Below are 21251 nucleotides of genomic sequence, written 5' to 3' on the forward strand. Positions count from 1 at the left end.
AATTCCTATGACAGTGGATTTCCACAAAATTAATGATTTTTTTAGTGATAAATCATCCAATTGTTGTGGTGTTAATGTTAAATTTGTACTGCTACTCCATATTTGAGAATAATATAATTCGAAAATAGTTTAGATATCATATACATTTCTTTTATAAAAGCGATCAAAGACACATATTTTAGTTAATTGAAGGTTAGATATGCATAACCAACTATTTCAATGACCAAAATAAAAAAGTGAGGCACCAAAAGTACAATTATCCCAAGTAACGAGAAAAATCAAAAAATATAATTGCAGAAAGTACCTAACCACTTTGAGAGTGGTTATTGGGTAACTCTACTTCTTCTTTTTTGTTTTTTCTTTTTTAATTAACTTCATAGTGGTTTAATATAAGACAAGTCGAAAGCATAATGAAATTGATAAAGTTGATGGAACTATTTAGACTAAGGCTGTCAACCGGTTCCAACCGGAACCGGACCGGGAACCGGTTAGGAAACCGGCCGGTTCCGGTTCCAAAACCGGAACCGCCTAACCGGTTCCGGTTAACCGGTTTTAAGATCCAAACCGGAACCGGTCCGGTTTGGATTCGTTAAAATATTTTTTTTTTGTTTTTTGTATTATATATATATATTATAGTATTTATTTGTATATTGTAGGTATATTTACATATGTTATACAATTTTATAATTAAAGTTTAAATATTTACTGACTAACAGCAAGTCAGCAATACAGAATAGTGCTTTTCGTACACATATATATGTATAACTTACATATACTTATATTTATGTACTATATACTCTATATACTTATATATGTGTATAACTTAATATATATATATATATACTATATGTACTTATATATGTACTATACATATCTACTATATATACAATATATACTTAATATATATACTATATATATTTATATAATATATATACTTATATACTATATATACTTATATATGTGTATAACTTAATATATATAGTATATATACTATATATACTTACTTATATACTATATATAAGTAAGTATAGTATATAAGTAAGTATATATAGTATACTTACTTACTTATATATGTGTATAACTTAATATATATAGTATATATACTATATATACTTGTATATATGTACTATATACTATATATACTATATATACTTGTATATATGTACTATATACTATATATACTTGTATATATGTACTATATACTATATATACTTACTTATATACTATATACTATATATACTTATATACTATATATACTATTTTTTCTATATATACTTATATATGTTTAAGTATACTATATAACTTAAGTATATTCTTAGTATATTTTAGGTATATTCCTAACTTAATAAAAGTAAAAATATAAACACAAGTAAATAGAAGAAAGCTCAATGAGCCATATATTTTATTCATTCTTGGATAACATTTATTTGCAAGTTGTATTTTTTTTTAACTTGCAAATAATACATGAGTTATACAAAAATAGTAGAATAATAAAATCACCAATTTTGAACCATTTCGTTAATTTCCCCCACATCATATTCGGTCATGGAAATATCTTCAAAGTCTTCCATTTGGTCCGGTCCACTAGCTATCAAATCTTCAATTTCTTCCTCTTCGCCTTGCTCCGCTTCTGAGTTTTGGTTGCGTCGCTCCGATCTAATCCAATCTCGAATGCACACTAGTACTTGCAAGCTAAAGCCGGATAATGAATGTCTATGGTCTCCAATTTGCTGTCTTCCTTGGCTAAATGCGCTCTCCGAAGCCACGGTTGATACTTGAACCGTAAGGATATCTCGAGCCATTCTTGAAAGTATCGGATAACTTGCCTTGTACTTCTTCCACCATGCTAAGACGTCCACCTCATCCAGTTGGCTGATATCCACATTTGGCTGCATCAAATTAAAGTTAAATTCATCAAAGTTTGCAGTAGAAGAAGATGTAGGCTGTGAATGTAAAACTTTTAAACCCGACAAGCCCTTTTTGCTACTATGAGAAGTAGTAGGGCGTGGAGCAACTGGTGTAGCACGTTCTTCCAAACTAGAATAATGAGTAAAAACTCTTCTAAACTCATCATCAATAGCGAGATCGGCTTCAGCTAAAGATGGTTGAACTCCCTCTTCAATTTCTAAAAATGTATAAATTTGACTAACCAAATTTTTAGTATAAGACACTTTTAAACAAGGATTTAAAAGGGAACCCAATATAAATAAAGTTGGAATGGGAAAAAAATACTTCTTAAATTTGATTATCATTTCAAAAATAGCCACTTGATAATCGGGTTTATATTTATACTCTTGTAAAACTCTAGCTATTTCCGCTAAGTAGGCTAAAATTCCGGTTACCGTGGGATAGAATTGTCTAGAAAAAGCAAGAGTTGCATTATAAAAATTTTCTAAGAGTTCAATACATTCTTTAACATCTTCCCAATGCCTATAAGTTAACCAATCCTCACTATCAATATTATATTTGTTGTGAACTTGTTGTATGGGAATCCTATACTCATATGCTTGTTGTAGCATAATGTAAGTGTAGTTCCACCTAGTCTCAATTTCTACTTGAATTTTCCTAGGTCTAAGGTTATTTTCCACACAAGCATTCTTAAAATCTCTAATTCTTCCCCTATTAGCATTACAAAAAAGAAACGCAACAACATTTCTAACTTTTTGAACAGAATCATCAAAATGCATAAGACCATCTTTAACAATTAAATTTAAAATGTGACAACTACATCTTACATGAAAAATATTTCTTAGAGGAGGGTTTATTTCTCTTTTTAAAAGACCAATTGCCTTTGTATTATTAGAAGCATTATCTAAAGCAATACAAAGTGTTTTTCTATAAATGTTAAAAAATCTCATTATAGTAGACATTGAATCGGCTAAAATTTTTCCATCGTGACGACCTTTTCCTTCGTCGTATAAAAAAGCTATAATTCTTTTTTGCATAACCCAGTTGTCATCAACCCAATGACATGTAATAGCAAAGAAATCTAAATGGTTAATACTAAGACCCAAATCAGCGGTAAGACAAACATTACAATTTAAAGAATTAAATACATGACGCAAATAAAATCTATATTTTTTAAACAAATCTATAACATCGGCTCTACAAGTACTTCTAGGAATACCCTCAAATAACGGGTTATAACAACGTTGAATGTAAGTAACAAACCCTAAACCCGAGGGAAAGGAAAATGGTAAACAATCATAAGCTACCATTTTAGCTATTTCTACGCGTTCTTTTTTCTTGTCATACTTAAAATTTCTACCGGTTCGTGGGTCTATCGTCATTTGAATCCCCCCAACATTTGAACCCGTTTGCTCTCCCCAAACATCCATATGTTTGGTTCTCATATGAGCATTTAGTGTACCCGTTCCACCATCCTTACCAGTTCCTTGCTTAAAACTAAATACTTGTCCACATAGGGTACATGTAACTGATTGATTTTCCCTATCCTTAGTCATAAATTTCCAAACTTTAGCTGTTGGCCTACGAGTTCTAGGCGGTTTGTCTTGTGTATGTGATTGTGCAGGACCTGTATCTCCTATGGGATTTTCGGGGGGTTGTGTTTCATCATCATCATCATCATCTAAGTCTTCATTAAAAGTGTCGGTAAAATGTTGTTGCATTGCCTCATGACCTAAAAGTGGATTATTTCCACCAACATCAATACCTAAATTAGGTGTTTCTTCCACAAATGTTTCCTCATTAAGCGCACCCCTAACAGTACGACTACTACTACCGGCACCACGTCTTAATCTCTTTGACATTATTAAATAGAAATAATTTAAATCACAATCAAATAAATCACAAGAAAATAAATTACAACAAATTAAATTGATAGAATTAAATTGCGTAAATTAAATTTCAAAAAATAAATTGCTAGAATTAAATTGCGTAAATTAAATTTCGAAAAATAAATTGCTAGAACTAAATTGCAAAAATTAAAGACATAGTTGGAACGAAGGTACCAAATTGCCGGATTAATTTCCAACAAAGCGAAGACGGCTAGAATTGCAAATCCACCAAAGCTACTTCGGATTGTTACAAAATCACCAACTCCACCAACAATATTATAATTGCAAAATTAATAATTGAAAGTTGAAACTATAATAAGTTTTGACTCATTTTCAAAATTCCAAAACGTAATGTCAATCCAACCTGTCACATTATTGCTCATCCATTTAGAAGAGAACAGTAGAACTTGGACACATAGTGCAAGGATATGAGGCTCTGATTTGACGAAGTTGTTAAATATTGGCCATATATTCCCACTGCTCATGCCACGTTATAGAGAGCTAAAAGTGACCAACAAGGTAAGGGATGTGATGGAGTAACAAGTATGCCGGAGGTTTCGGATTCAAGTCCCACCGGATACGGAGTCTCATTTGTTAGGGAGTGTTTTATCTCACAATGTAGAACTTTTCGGCTTGAACCCGAATTTAATCGGGCTCGATGCAGGTACCGAATACCAATGTGAAATTTAAAAAAATAAACAAAAAAAAAAAAAAAAGAGAGAGAGAGAGAGCGTGCTTACAGTGAAGGAGTTGGCAGCAAAATTCAATTACCATTAGTCCCGAGAAATCTAGGATTTCAGGAATATAAGCATATACTATTATGAAGCAATGGATCTAGAATTTATATTTGAGGGGAGAAGGGATACAAGACATGCCTATCCCCGTGGCCGAGCTCGGTTTTAGTTCTAGGAAGGAAAAATAACAAGATAGATATGAGATTTGGACCCTCAGTTGGAGGTGCACCCTATAATCATTATATTATAGGTCTATTTGAGCTTGAGTGCGAGGAAAAGGAGCATTGCACGTGCACCCACATGTCCACCTAGATATGGCCATGCCATTAGTGTTGGTTAGTTTACGCACTCCTCAACTATTTCATAGGTACTGTGACTTCCGACTAACACGGTGTTGGGCAATTTTGTCCACTAAAATTTAAGCAGATAATTTTTTTTTTTTACCTTACATGTTTGTCTTTGTTGAAATTTGTACTCTAGTCTCTCGTGATTTTTACCCATTTGACGTTAGGCCACTTCTTTGGGTGCTGCAATGGTGAATTTTCTACTACTAATAGATTTCTCTGCTTTAATGACCACCTGAAATAAAGTGAGGTAGATGTACAATATTCATATAGTGATTAATTGTAACTAGTTTGGATTAAAGTGTATGTAATTAATTGAAAATTGTTTAACAGTCATTTGGTATTCTTTGTGCAGGACTTCCCAGGGGTGCCAAATATGGCATAATAATTGGAGATGGAGTACCAGGTTTTGTATGTTTAATCGGGATAATAAGCTTTGCTTTTGGTAAACTTAAGGTTTATACCCTCCGTCGTGATTTGAACACCAATCTCCCAACCACCATTAATCTCCAATCAGCAATACCAATGACAGGTCTTAACAGGGCAGCCATCGATTCCTATCCCAAGATCGTGCTAGGGGAGAGCAAACGCCTTCCAAACCCCAACGATGGCACTTGTCCGATATGTCTATCGGACTACATGCCTAAAGCAACCTTAAGAACTATACCAGAATGAAACCATTATTTTCATGCTGAATGCATTGATGAATGGCTTAAGCGCAATGCTACTTGCCCCTTGTGTCGAAATGCACCGGGTGGTTCTCTACATCCTTGTTCATCATCAACTTATTTGGTCTCATCTTCTCCATAGACCTCACAAAAAACTCTATTTTGCTCTGATTTTAATGTTGTTCATAGGGAATTATTCTTGTTGTATATAAGTTGTGATCTCGAGGTATTGTAAATGGACAAACAATAAAGGGTGTAGGATATAATTCTTTTTGTCTTTCTTTGTTTAGAAAGGAAAGGAAATGAGAGGGACATTATGTTTTTCAAACACTAATATTATAGTCACAAATCACTTGTCCCTCCTGAATTATTGGGTTGAAACACAGACATAACAATGGATGATTTTGTTCTTTACAAATGAGATGTACACTTGTTGCTCTTTCTCTCTCTCTCTCTCTCTCTCTCTCTCTCTTCATTATTCCCATCAGTTCAAGTCTTGGCTAACGGAATTACCGCTACCTGTGTTGGCGGGAAATTACAAAGATATCGTGAAATTAGTCGACGTGCGCGCAAGCTGGTCCTGACACCATGATTATCAAAATTACAATTTACAAAGCACAAGATATTATATATAATCCTTACACTTACTTTCGCATTGACTTGTAATTCACTAGTAATTACAAGCATAGGTAAAGTATATTCTTCATCAATGAGAAAACAGTTCCTAATCAGCGTCAATCGAGAGGGAAATCACGATTGGACAAGCATACTCATTGTAAGTTGCTCTTGATGTAGTGGCAGCTTGAAAATAATCTCCCATAATTTTTCACTGTGTGTCAGCAATGGTATAGCCACAGTATTGTTACAGGTTCAAACGAACTCAACAGCTTATGCTCAGACTCTATGTTTGTATTACTTTTTAAAATGTATAGAAATATATAATATTGAAACCACTAACTAAAATGAATTATGAGTTCGATAGAAAAATCAGAATCCACAAACATTAAGGGGTCGTTTGGTCGAAAGACAAGTTACACATGGATTAATAATCCAGGGATTATCAATGTAGGGATTACAGATTATTTTTTGTCGTGTGTTTGATTCACTGCACTAAAATTGACCACAAAAGATACCATTTGAATGTTTATTTTATTTTAAAACGAAAAAATAATTTGTTACAATCATAGTATTATACCATTGGATGCTAGACCTTTATAGGTCTCTTGGAACAAAACAAGGCTATGAGTTTTTTATCCATGGATAAATTATCTCATAATGGTGGTAGTATAAGATAATAGAACCTTAAATTATCCAGCTATTATTTATACATGCCCCAAAATATCAATCAAACACAGTACAAAATAATCACACATATAATATCATGACTATTTTATCTAAGAACTCTTACCAAACGAGCCTTAAATACTGACTCCACCTTCATATGTGTCAGTTAAAATGGTTCCTTAGTATTATCACCAATTTGGGCCACTTCATAGAGTCCAAAAATCCAACTTCCACAGGCCCAAAGAACAGATGGAGATGTCTTTACTACTATATAGAAGCAACTCATGCTTCGTCGACTATTAAACATTAAAAAAAAAAAAAAAAAAGGTCCTCATATTAAACACCAACCAATATTGAAGCATAGGTCTCAACCCATGCTTCGTCGTCTGTTAAGCATTAAAAAAAAATTATATTAATCGTGTTTTGAAAATAGTATATATATATTATATGCATAAAAATAGCACAAACTAATAATGTCTAAAAGGGTGGACCCCATACTAAACAACACCAAGCAATATAAAAAAAATAAAAAAAAAGAAACTATATAAAGCATGGGTTTAGACTCATGCTTCGTCGTCCATTGTCCCTTAAAAAGGGGGGGGGGGGGGGGGGTGAGCCCCATACTAAATAACACCGAGCAATAAAAAAAAAAGGAAGAAAAAAAGTGGAACTCGCCATCTCCAAACTCATGGGAAAAAGTGGACCCCATATTATCAAAATCAAGTGATATCAAAAAAAAAAAAAAAAAGTGAACCCACATTAAAAAAAATATAATGTTAAAAAAAAAAGTGCTGACTTTGTGTTCGTAGCAAACACTAATATAATAAAGTTTTAGATACGGAGCACAAACTACAATGTTATGTTAATCGTATTTTGAACATAGTATATGTATATATATTATATGCATAAAAATAGTACAAACTAATAATATAAAAAAAAAAAGTGCACCCCATAAAAGGTTGACCTCATACTAAACAACATCAAGCAATATAAAAAAATAAAAAAAGTGGAACCACCATCTCCAAACTCACGTAAAAAAAAAGTGAACCCCATATTAACAAATCAAGTAATATAAAAAAAAAAAAAAAAAGTGAACCCCATATTTGAAAAAAAATCATGTCAAAAAAACAGTGCAGACTTTGTATTCGTAGTAAACACTAATATAATAAATTTTTAGATGCGGAGTACAAACTATAATGTTATATTAATCGCATTTTGAACATAGTATATATATATATATATATATATATATATATATATATATATATATATGTGTGTGTGTGTGTGTGTGTGTGTGTGTAAATTAATAATGTCTAAAAAAAAAGTACACTCCATATTAAAAAATTAAATAATATTCATGTAATTTCCAAAGTATCTCATTAAGTCAATAATGATGGATTCATTACTGCATGCATATCAATCCATTAGTGGGAGCAAATGAATTTGCTTTTCTTCAAAAGGTTAAGTAGTCAAGCCATACAATTTTTTTTTTATATTAGCCTGATATCTAATCTAGATATTAAATTGTTTTATTTGCTATTCCTCCATGTCATTTATTTGTTATGTTTACTAAAATAAATATTCTTAAAATATTTATATTTTAAAATAAGATAGAATTTAATTTTTTTTATTATTTTTATTCTTACTCTAATAAATGTGAAAAGAAAATAATGTCATAAAAGAAAAAATAATATCAAATGGAGATCAAATAATAAATAAAGTAAATTAGTCAAATTATAACTCTAATCGACGTTTCTTAAAAAACCATGCAAAAGACAACATGACAAGTAAAATAAGCTAAACCGAGAATATTTACCAAAAAATAAAAAATATTATTTCTTCGTTTAAATAGAAAATCAATTTCTACTTTATTTCGTTTTAAACATGTAAAATTAATTTAATAATTTGAATTAGAATTATCCAAATCAAAATTTGATAAAAAATAATAAGTATTTTACACCTTTAAATTAATCGAATTAAAAGTGAAAGTATCAACTGATGCTTAAATATTGCTATTGTTTTATCTCAAAAGAGAGGAAAATAGTTTCCTTTTAAACAAGTCTTCTCTTTTAAAAAATACTAATAAATTTGCCGATTTTGTATCCGTATCAAACATTAGTATAATAAAATTTTAGATACGGAGTACAAACTACAATGTTATATTAATCGTGTTATATATATATATATATATATATATATATATATCACTATTCAAAGACAACTACATACATATAGGTGCACCATAATTTAAAGTGGGCCCGTGAGCAGCACGGGCATAGGCTGTCTAGTAACTATAAACCCATGCTTCGTCGTCCGTCCATTAAAAAAAAAGGGTGAGCCCTATACTAAACAATACCAAGCAATATAAAAAAAAAAGAACTCCATCTTAACAAAATCAAGCATTATAAAAAAAAAATAGTGAACCTCATATTAAAAAATCAAACAATGTTAAAAAAAAAGTGTAGACTTTGTATTCATAGCAAACACTAATATAATAAAGTTTTAGATACGGAGTACAAATTAACAATGTTGTATTCATCATTTTTTTAACAATATATATATATATATATATATGCATAAAAAAAGTGCAAATTAATAATGTCAAAAAAAAGGGTGGGCCCCATACTAAACAACATCAAGCAATATAAAAAATAAAAAAGTGGACCCCATATGTTATAGCCCGTATTTTGTACGTTCGGATAATTCGAGATAATTGCGAGAAGTTAAGGGAAAGACCATTTTCCAAAGCTATTTTAAATTACAAGTTGTTATGAATATTATTTATGAATATTACTAGTATGGAAATATTGAGAAAGGCTAAGGGTACAAAAGGAAATTCAAAAAAAGGGGGCATGGAAATAATGCGGAAGGCTAGGGGCAAAATGGTAATATTGAGGAAAGTTTAGGGGCAAAATGAGAATTTCACAAATAATTCAAGAACCTTCTTGAATGGGCTATGTTGGCCGTGTGGCATGTGGTCACATTCTATTAAATGGTGCTACTTATAAATATGTATGGGTTAAAGTCTAAATAATAATAAGACAAGTGGTCATATTTGCTAATTTGAGAAAGTTCTAGAAAAAAAAAATTAGTCTTCTTTGTGATATTTCAAGAAAACTCTAGAAAAAAAAAAGAAGGGGCCAAAGTGTGCAAATAAAAAAGGGAAGGGGCCATTAATATTCAAGAAGATTCAATAGAAAAAGAAGAAGAAACTTGAGGAAAAAAAAAAGAAGGGCCATTCGGCCAAGAGAGAGAGGAGAAAAGAAAGAAAAAAAAATTTCAAGCCTTCAATTCTTGATCCAAAAATTATGTTCTTCTAGCATTTATACTAATTCAAGAGCCCTCTTTAACATGGTATAATTATTGAGGCAAGAAAACCATTCATTCTTGCAAGCTCATAATTCTAGTCAAGTGGAAAAATTGAAGGAAAGGTAAGAATTTCTCTTCTTTTATGTATTATGGAAGGTTTATGTGTGTTGTAGTAAATTGAATTGAATGAAAATCATGAAAATAATAGGTGTTGTGTTGTGGCCGTATGCATGAAGTGTGTGGCCGTGTATGTTTGGTGTTATGTAGGGGTGATGAACCAATTATTTTATGTAGTATGTTGGTTGTTGTTGTAATGTGTAGAAATGGATGATTGTGGATGTTGTGGTATGTAGAATTACATGAAATTCATGAAAATATGTAGTATGTATGTGTGGTCGAATATGGTGGTTTTGTGTAGGAAAGATGAAATAATTTTATCTAGTAGTTTGATTGTTGTGTTGTGGATTTCATGATGTAAAACGAGTATTTAATGGCTTGAAATGAAGTTGTAGTCGTTGTGGTATTGTATGGAAGATAATGCGACACTAACATAAATTCTTATATTTGTATGAATGAAATTGTTAATGTAGATTGTTGATGGAATTCATGAATTTGAAAGAAAAGAAGGTGTTGTTGTTGGTTATGTTGTGTTGTGAAGTTTCGGGTTATGTTGTAAGTCGGTTAGGCCGTATGAGTATTATGTGAATGGTTTGAAATATTCTTGAATTGATTGTTGACATTGTTGGCATGATTGTTAGTATTGTTGTTGATAATGTGGCCGAGTTCCATTCTCGGGTTTGTTGTTGCTAAATTGGCCGAGTTAGATTCTCGGGGATGATGTATTTACAGGGGAGGTGCTGCCGAAATTTCGGCAGAATATAAGTGAATTCATTTGGAAGGCTAAAGTAAGTATATGGCAATGTGTTTGATGATTATGTCAATTTTCTTGAATGTAGATTAGCTAATTTGGACAAATAAGCGTAGCTAGTAAGGCGTGGCACAGGTATGTAAGGCTTACCCTTTCTTTCTTTGGCATGTCCTAGAGCCAAGTAAGTTATGATATGCACTTTGAGGTAACTCTACCCTTGATTCCGAGTCTGCTTATGATTCGTATGCACTTTCTGATATAAGTGTTCAGCAAATCCGCTATGAGTATTCAGATATAAGTATTTTGTTACAAGTATTCTGATATGAGTATTTTGATATAAGTATTCTGATATGAGTATTCTCTGTAAGCCTTAATGTCCCCAACTTCTGTATACGATCTTGGATAGCTTGAAAATGCCCATAGAGGTTTCTGTACTAAAACGTTCGTAACTTTCTAATACTGAGTCCGATCGACCTGAAACTTGTTTCTTAGCCTTCAGATGTCGGTAAGTGTATGTATCTATCGAGTCTTGATTTATGTGCATATGGTTTCGCACTACTCTGTTCGTGCAAGTCTCAGTATGTCCTTAACTGCGTCCCGGGCCAGGGTATGTTCTCGTGCGTACTTCTCTGCATTGTTCACCGCGTCTCTCTCACTTGCGGGCCGGGGCACGATATGATGACATTATGATATGATGACGGGGTGGTGGCCAGGATGGCATATTCACCGCGTCCCGCAAAAGAGGGCCGGGGCACGTTACATGCACATATGATACATGATATGCATACATGATATATGATTCACCGCGTCCCTCACCGAGGGCCGGGCCACGTTATATGCTTATATGATATATGATTTACCGCGTCCCTCATGCGAGGGCCGGGGCACGCTATATGCATATATGATATGTGATTCTGTCATGCATGATCCGTGTCTGGAAAGTAAGACTTCGGCATTCTGTACCTTCTGTATTTCTTCTGACATATGATATCGGTATACACGGTCTATGTCTGGGAAATAACCATTCTGATATTCTGGATCTGTACTTTTTCTGACATGTGATCTTTTGTACTGTTTGTTTCAGTTATGGTTCTGTTTTTCTGTATTTTCATGCTTTACATACTCAGTACATATTCCGTACTGACCCCCTTTCTTCGGAGGTTGCGTTTCATGCCGCGCAGGTACACCCAGATGAGTAGAAGTCATTACAGAAGATGTCCCAGCGAAGTTGGTAGGCTCCATTTGTTCCCGGAGTGCTGCCGAGTCAGAGTATTTGTGCCGTAATGTCGGATTAATGTTAGAAACTTTGCAGACAGAGTCGTGGGTATAGTATGTCAGCTTTGTGAGCGACTCCATCAGCCGATGTGTCATTCTGTATTATGTATTAAATTCCATATGGTCACAGATTCTGTTTGATTTGGAAAGCATCGAAAAGAATATTTTGAGAGGTTATTATGTATTTTATCTTTATTTAATTTAAAAGTCTAATAGGATTTTGTGTGTCCCTAAGGTCTGTGGGTTCGCTCGGCTCCGGGTGTGGGGCCGGGTGCTCATCACACCCTAGTAAGGTTGGGGTGTGACACCATATTAACAAAATCAAGCAATATAAAAAAATAAAAAATAAACCTCATATTAAAAAAAAACATTATTAAAAAAAAGTGCAGACTTTGTATTCGTAACAAACACTAATATCATAAAGTTTTAGATACGGAGTACAAACTACAATGTTATATTAATCGTGTTTTGAACATAGTATATATATGTGTGTGTGTGTGCGCGCATAAAAACAGTGCAAACTAATAATGTCCTGGAAAAAAAAAAGTGCACCCCATATTAAAAATCAAACAATATTCATGTAATTTTCAAAGTATCCCATTAAGTCAATAATGATGAATTCATTGCCACATACGCATCAATCCGTTAGTGGGAGCAAATGAAATTATTGTACAACAAAAAACATGGACCCCATATTATTGCTTTTCTTCAAAAGGTTAAGTAGCCAAACCATACAATTTTCTTTCTTCCTGAGATCTAATCTAAATATTGAACTGTTGTATTTGTTATTCCGCCATGTCATTTATTTGTTATGTTTACTAAAATAAATATACTTAAAATATTTATATTTTAAAATAAGATAGAATTTAATTATTTTTCATTTTTATTCTTACTCTAATAAATGTGAAAAGAGGTTAATGTCGTAAAAAAAATATCAAATGGAGATCAAATAATGAATAAGGTAAATTAGTCAAATTATAATTCTAATCGACGTTTTCTTAAAAAATCATGCAAAAGACAACATGACAAGTAAAATGAGCTAAACCGAGAATATTTACCAAAAATTAAAAAAAAAATAGTATTTCTTATTTTAAATAGAAAATCAATTTCGACTTTGTTTTGTTTTAAACATGTAAAATTAATTTAATAATTTGAATTAGAATTATCGAAATCAAAATTTAATAAAAAAATAATAAATTTTATACCTTTAAATTAATCAAATTAAAATTGAAAATATCAACTGATGCTTAAATATTGCTATTGTTTATCTCAAAGAGAGGAAATAGTTTCCTTTTAAACAAGTCTTCTCTTTTAAAAAATATTAATAAATTTTTGCCGATTTTGTATTCGTAGCAAACACTAATGTAACAAAATTTTAGATACGGAGCACAAACTACAGTGTTATATTAATCGTGTTTTGAACATAATATATATATATATATATATATATATATATATATATATATATATATACACACACACACACACACACACACACACACACACACACACATCACTATTCAAAAACAACTACATACACATAGATGCACTATAATCTTAAGTGTTGGGCCTGTGTGCAGCACGGGCATAGGCCGTCTGGTCTCATTAAGAAGGGCTCATTTGCACGATAGCCCCTCCAAGGCACTGGTCTTTAATCCCTTTCCCTCAAATTATTGGTCTTTAATTTCTTGTCCCTCATATTATTGGTCTTTAATTTTTGTCCTTTACTTAAAAAGTGACCAAAAATACCTCGAGCTTCTAGATTCGAACCCCAACTCAATTAAAAAAATAAAAATTGCAAGGTATAAGTTCATATGAAATTATGCGGATTCGCTGTGTAGTTACATAGAAACTATACCGGATATGGTAAATGTTTCTATGAAACAACATAAAACCTATGTCTGGGCATAAGTTCATATGAAACTATGCCTATTCGCTATGTAGTTACATAGAAACCATGCCGGACACAACAAATATTTTTATGAAACTACATAGAACCTATGCCTATAGGCATAGTTACGAAATTAAGGCAAAACTTTATTTCCACGAACCTTTGTCGGATAAGGCATAAGTTCTATGTAGCTTCGCTCGAATAGGCATAGCTTCATAGAAACCTATGCCTTGCGAAATTATTGAGTATTATTTTTGACTGTGCTGGAGATCAAACCCGAAATTTTTGGTGCGAAAAGGGTAATTTAACTCACAATTTTTTATTAAATGAGAAGGAGGGGTAAAAGTTAAAGACCAGCTAATGGAGGAACAAAAATTAAAGACCCGCGAATTGCCCTTCTTTTGGGATGGTCTTTAAATTTTGCCCCTCATAGTTGAAATCTTTAAATTTTGCCCTTCGGCTAAACCCCGTGGGTTCTAGGTTCGAACCCCCACACAGTTAAAATTTTTAAAAAAATTCGCAAGACAGATTTTAAATTTTGCTATGCCCCCATCGGCATACACTTATGAAGGAATTACCAAAGTTATGCCGGACCCGACATACTTATGCCTTATGGGCAGACTTGGCATAAGTATGCCGAGTCCGGTATAACTTTGTTAATTCCTTCACAAGTTTATGCCGGGTCCGGTATAAAAGTTTGCCCATTAAAAGTATGCCCCCACCGGCATAAACTTGTTAAGGAATTACCAAATTTATGTCGGACCCGACATACTTATGCCTTATGGGCAGACTTGACATAAGTATGCCGGGTCCAGCATAACTTTGTTAATTCCTTCACAAGTTTATGCGGTGGGGCATACTTTTAATGGGCAAACTTTTATAGTATGCCACATAAAACGGAATTTTTCCTTAAGACATAACTAAAAGTTTGCCTTATAAGGCAAAGTCTATACCTTAAGAAAAAGTTCTGCCTTATGGGACATACTTTTGGTTATGCCTTAATTAAAAGTCTGCCCCATAAGACATAGTTCCTTAAGGAAAAGTTTTGCCCCATAAGATATAACTAAATTATGCCTTGAGGAAAAGTCATGCCCCCTCCGGCATAATTTTAGTTTTTCCTTAAGGACTTTATGTTGGATCCGGCATACACTCCCCCCAGCTCTGCCTTGCGAAATTATTTTTTTATTTTATGCCTAAACGGGAGTTCGAATTCAAAACCTCAATTATCCAAGCGAAGAGCAAAATTTAAAGACCATAAATATGAGGAGCAAAATTTAAAGACCATCCAAAAGAAGGACAATCCGTGCAAAAAAATGCCGTACGACGAAGGGTAACCCACGCAAATTTTTGATCAAGAGGAGAAGAATATGCTAAAAACACAGGGTACAACATCCAACATGCTAGCCATGTATAAAGTCAAAAATACCCCAAATATGGGAACAACACTCCTCGGAGCCCCGATACCTTAACGGGTCAACCAAAAACACTGTCTGAAAGCAAAGAAAACGATTCAAGAATTCACTTCTCTGCATTTTTTTTTTTTTTTACTTCATAAAACCCAATAAACCCTTCATTCATTCACCTTCTTGAGTCACATATCTACTGTAAGTCTCAATTTTTAAACTTCTCTTAATCTATTTTTCCAATCATTAATCACAATAACTGGGATCTGAGCTTTGATTCTATTCAAATTTTGCTTCTTTTTGTTCATTATTATGTTGTGTGAATGACTGTAAAAATTTAATCTTTAAGATTCATTCTTTCTGTATATTGAGCTGTGTGATTAACTGTAAAGTTTTCATCTTTAGGATTTATTGTGTATGAATGTAAAAGTTTCATCTTTAGGATATGAATTGTTTTGTGTGAATGAATATAAAGTTCTCATCTTTATGATTAATTTCTGTGTATTTTGTTGTGTGGATGACCGTAAAGATTTCGTCTTTATGATGCATATGTTTGTATATACTGTATAGGTTGCCTATATATGATGCATATGTTGTGTATATACTGTAAAGGTTGCCTATATATGATGCATATGTTGTGTATATTCTGTAAAGGTTGCTTATATATGATGTGGGATGCTAATATTTGCTGTTAAATCTGTTTATAAATTGATCTTTGGAATTCACTGTTTCTGTGCATTGTGCTATGTGAAGAACTGTAAATGTTTCGTTTTTAGGATGTATAGCTTCTCTGTATTCTGTTGTATGAATGATTATAAAGGTATCCTCTTTAGGAGGTCAATTGTGTTGTGTGAATAAGTGTAAAGTTCTCATCTTTATGATGCATATGTTGTTGTATATATTGTATACAGGTTGGCTATGTATGATAATTTATCTCACCTCTGATTCTTTTCAAATTTTGCTTTTTTTTTTTTTTTTTTTTTTTTTTTTTTGTGCATTATGTTGTGTGATTGACTGTAAAATTCTAATCTTTTCGATTCATTGTTTCTGTGTCTGCTGTGTGAATAACTGTTAAGTTTTCATCTTTAGGATTTATTCTTTCTCTATTATGCCGTATGAATGATTATAAAGTTCTCATCTTTATGATGTATTATATATGTGCATATGTTGTGTATATGCTGTGAAGTGGGATGCTAATGTTTGCTGCTAAATTTGTTTGATGAAGGAAGCAAATCTATATAATGGCTTATCGGCGCAGCATAACAGCGCGAGCGAAGCTTCTTTATCAGCAACAGAGAGCTACCCCTGCATTTTCTTACTTTCATAAGGATGATGATGATTGTAAAAGGCCGGAACCCATTTTTGAAAATTCAAGAATTCCCAGTTTTTCCCAATCCCATTACATGGGAAGTGCAAGTGGAGTTAACAGCTTCATTGGCTCAAGAAATCCATATCAAGACAGGAGGTTTTGTGCTTCAGCCCTTATGAATCCGATGAGTTATGGGTCCATTTCGACCCGGAATATGTCGACTGATATTGGTGGTGGAGCAGATAAAATAGAATACATGACTGATGTTGCTGAAGTACTTGCTGATAAGGCTGTGGAGGCTGTAGTTTCTCAAGCTCCAGCTGTGAACGAGGTGGCAATTGCTGCTGCTGATTGTTTTTTTCCGGTGAAGGCACTGATGTATTTGATGGATTATGTTCATGTATTTACTGGGCTTGAATGGTAAGAGTAAATTTTGTTGCCTCTAAATTTTTCTGTTATCACAAACATGTTCTTGTTGTCTTTTTACAGTTTGTTTAGATTGATTTAGGGTGAGTTTGGTATGACGGAATTTTTTTTCTTGGAAAATAAGCTGTTTGCTTACTTTTTTTTTTTTTTTTTTGGTGTTTGGTAAGTAAGTAGAAACTATTGTCCCAAAAGCATCTGAAGATAATCTAGTCAAACACTATAGGGGATGAGGTGGGGCTTTGGGGGTTTGGTTGTAGTGCGGATGGTGGCTATGAAGGGGTGGAGGGTTTTTTTTTGAGGGGGGGGGGGGGGGTACATTGGAGGGTGGGGAGGAGCCAATCAATGTGGAATGTTATTTGTGGAACTTGTTTTCCCTACTTCCATTAGGGAAGTCATTGACCACATTTAAGGAACTTGTTTTCCTACAAAAAAATATTAACCAACCAAATTTGAGTAAATAGGAAAACATTTTCCTCCATGCCAAATACATTCTTATTAAGAAAGAGAAATGGAGGGTATAGTTATTCACCTCTTGATTATATTCAGGTGAGAAAGACTGAAAGAGAGTGATGACTAGGTACATAAACAAGTCAATGACCCCCCCCCCCCCCCCCCCCCCCCCCAAAAAAAAAAAAAAAAACAAACACACACATCTCTTTGTAATTTTAATTTGCAGAAGTTAAAATCAAGTCTCTGTGCTTTGTCTAGTTAATAAATGACAACTCTTAGGGTCTTGATCATTTGAAAATTTTGATGTTGTTCAGGTGGGGATCCATAATTGCGACAAGTATTATTATTCGGTTGTTGACTCTTCCATTTATGATTAATCAGCTGAAGGCTACTTCAAAACTTACGGTAAGCTCTGGAGTGCATCTTAATCTTGCTACATGTCTCAGTTTGTTTATTTAATAACATCTTAAGGCAGTTGGTGAAATAACTATACCAAACACAATGTATTTAGTAGTCAGACCTCTCTATAACAGTCATCTCTATAACAACATTTCACTACAACAGCCTAGTTTTCTTTGGAATTAACTTCCATATTATGTTATATTATATGTGCTCTATAACAACATTTCGCTATACAACAAACAAACAACAACATACCCAATTGAATCCCACAATGTGGGGTCTGGGGAGGGTAAAGTGTACGCAGACCTTACCCCCACCTTGGAAGGTAGGGAGGCCCTCGGCTCAAAAGAAAACAAGGGAAAAGAGTCAGATACGGACAAGCAAATCAAAGCAATGCGAAAATATTACAAGAGCAAGGAAGTCATGATAAAACAACAAAGATAGATAAGACCCAACACATAGATGCAGGATAATAATACTCCTAATACGGGAAAGAAAACCTTGCGGCCCCCCACTAGCCCTCTACCCTGATACTCGAAACATTTCGCTATAGCAGCCAAAAAATATCCAGACAAACGACACCCGTTATAAAGAGGTTTGATTGTACTATAATCATCAAACTATAATAAGAATACTATTCTCTCCGCCACTTTGTTTGTTGTAGTGACTTAGCACAAAGTTTAATAAAGAAAGGAAGACTTTTGAAACTTGTGGTCTTAAATATGCCATAATATTTGTGTGGCTATAAATCTTTTGAAACTTGTGGTCTTAAACATGTCATAGCAGTTGTGTGGCCATAAAAGCTTCTCATTAAGGAAATATAGGAATGTGCCGTTCTTTTTTGAACGGACTAATAAGGAAATAGTGCAAAATAAAGTGGAGCGGAGGGAGTAACTAATTTTAATATCCAAGACACAATAATGTTGATATTGATCCAATTCCTCACACATGAGACTCAAAGAAATCTAAGTTGCGCGGACTTTTCACTTTGGATGCCGTAATGTGGCGGATTCGTCCAAAATGCACTACTTTTGGAGAATCCGACACGCACTCGTTGACATTTTTGAAGAGTCCGACCAACATAGAAAGAAGTAACAACTGAAGCGGTAACCGCTTGCTTCACATAATTAAAGAGTTGAAGCCATGCCTCCTCCTGGTCCAAGTCAGAAATGCGCTGTACTTAATTGTTCAATATCCTGCTTGCTCAAGCTTGATTTGAAAACACAGGTTTTTTCTTTTCAAGAGCTGTATGATCTCATAATGACAGCAATCATGCTCAACAGGATCACTTTTAACCTTTTAGTTGTTACTTGTTATTTAATTTGAAGTCAACTGGTTCTGTTCTATGTCGCGTTTCTTCTACAAAATGGAAGTATGTCTTTGCAAAGTCTAGGAAGTTAGGCAGGGTATACTGCTGTCTAGTTTACCAGACTGCAAAAGCTACGTTTCCTTCTTTTGGATCTTAGTTTGTTGACGACTTCTTGACCTAATAAAGTGAAAGGGAAATAAAAGAAAACATGTAGACATGCATCGACATTTCTACTTTTTTTTAAGTTAACAAAGTTTATTAATGAACACGAAGACGGTTGACATTCCTAATACTATGCTGGATGTGCTTGAAACTTTTTGAAAATTTTATATTGAAAAGAGTTCCTTGTAGGCAGGGTAGTTTCTACTCCTAAAGTTTGTTACCTAAAAGTAAATGGAATTTGGTGTCAAGCTTCTTGTTTTAACTGTAGATATTGTAAGCAGAAGCGAATCTAAGATTTGAGCTTTATGGGTTCAGCTTCGTAATTCTACCACCTCCATCAAATTTACTGGGTTCAGAATCTATTATTTGTACATATTTTAGTGGATTTTTTAGCACATATACATAGGTTAAGCGAAAACCTATGGGTTCAGATGAACCCATAGCTTATTCATTGGACATGGCCCTAATTGAAAGCAGTAAGCACTAAGTGATAAAGCTGCAGTACCTTCGAGATACCAGGATGAAAACTTTCTACAACAACAACATACCCAGTGTGATCCCATAGGTTTGGTCCGGGGAGGGTGGGTTTACGCAGACCTTACCCCTACCTTGTGAAAGGTTGGATGAAAACTTTCTATTCAAAAAAAAAAAACTTTTTCAGAAAATCATGGTCAGTAGTCTACTACTCTTGCTTTTGCTGTGGAATTTGAGAACTAGCTAAGAAGGATATGCCACTTACTATAATGAAGTCTTGTGATCTTAGTTATCTTAGTTCTTTGACACTTCATGTAACAGACCATATGGTCTCTCCTTTTTTCTTAATACGCGCTTCTGTTGTGTTTAATCTTGTGCGTAATGTAAGCTTAGTGGTGCAGAGTGGATGGATAGTGGTTGTGCTGCACCTGATTCTAAAATTACACCGAGCAATCATATTAGGTGAAGCCAATTTTTTTTTTTTTTTTTTTTTTTTTTAAACAAGCTGAGTCGTCTGGAGCCAACACTTGGACCAACCGCAGCCTTCGAAACCCGGGGATAATGGATCCACCCCTTTATCCTTCTCCACTTAAATACCAGGCTTAGGTTGCATGGCGCAGGGCCCGAACATGTGACCTAAGTCATAAGTCCTCAAGCTTTGCCACTTGAACTAAGCCCTTGGGACATGAGGCGAAGCTAAACCAGTGACTCATATTATTTCATTGGTCCAACCTCTTGTTGATTAGAAGTTGTTTAAGGTGCGCTTGAGCCCTGAAGTTAGGTACAGCGTAGCTTCATCATGCTTAGGTGGCAGTTCAATGTTGACACCAAAGCCTAACACATGCAGCTTACTGTCCATGGATTCTGAAGAGAGCAACAATAATATAGCTGACAAGCGATATATTATGCTATGCATGTATATGCATTTAGGAATAGAAAATTAGAAATTCACATGTCATTGGATCTGAATAAAATAGTCAAAACTGCATTTTCACATTTGGATCGAACATTTAGAATAGTTTCTTAAACTTGATTGGCATAACTTTTATTTCATGTGTTTAATTCAAGTTTTATTTTCACATGTGATTGTTCTTTTGTAGTTGTAGTTTCGTATTACATAAATCCCCCAGATCTTGCATCCTTGAT

General features: G+C 33.6%; 1 protein-coding gene across 3 annotated transcripts in view; it reads left to right on the forward strand.

Annotated features, from left to right (window-relative positions):
- The window catches only part of LOC132634793 (mitochondrial inner membrane protein OXA1-like), a 45642-nt gene that overhangs the window by 19047 nt on the left and 5344 nt on the right, over positions 1-21251 (forward strand). The window contains exons 1-3 of one of the 3 annotated variants that reach the window (XM_060350876.1): positions 15615-15774; positions 16799-17302; positions 18073-18163. In XM_060350876.1, the coding sequence (XP_060206859.1) occupies positions 16815-17302; positions 18073-18163 (579 nt within the window). In that variant the 5' untranslated portion in view covers positions 15615-15774; positions 16799-16814. Of the gene's footprint in view, positions 1-15614; positions 15775-16798; positions 17303-18072; positions 18164-21251 lie in introns of those variants that run through there. The other 2 variants (XM_060350877.1, XM_060350878.1) reach the window with 2 other exon arrangements.

The sequence above is a fragment of the Lycium barbarum genome, chromosome 4 (genome assembly GCF_019175385.1).
Source record: "Lycium barbarum isolate Lr01 chromosome 4, ASM1917538v2, whole genome shotgun sequence".
In the NCBI taxonomy this organism is placed as follows: Eukaryota; Viridiplantae; Streptophyta; class Magnoliopsida; order Solanales; family Solanaceae; genus Lycium; species Lycium barbarum.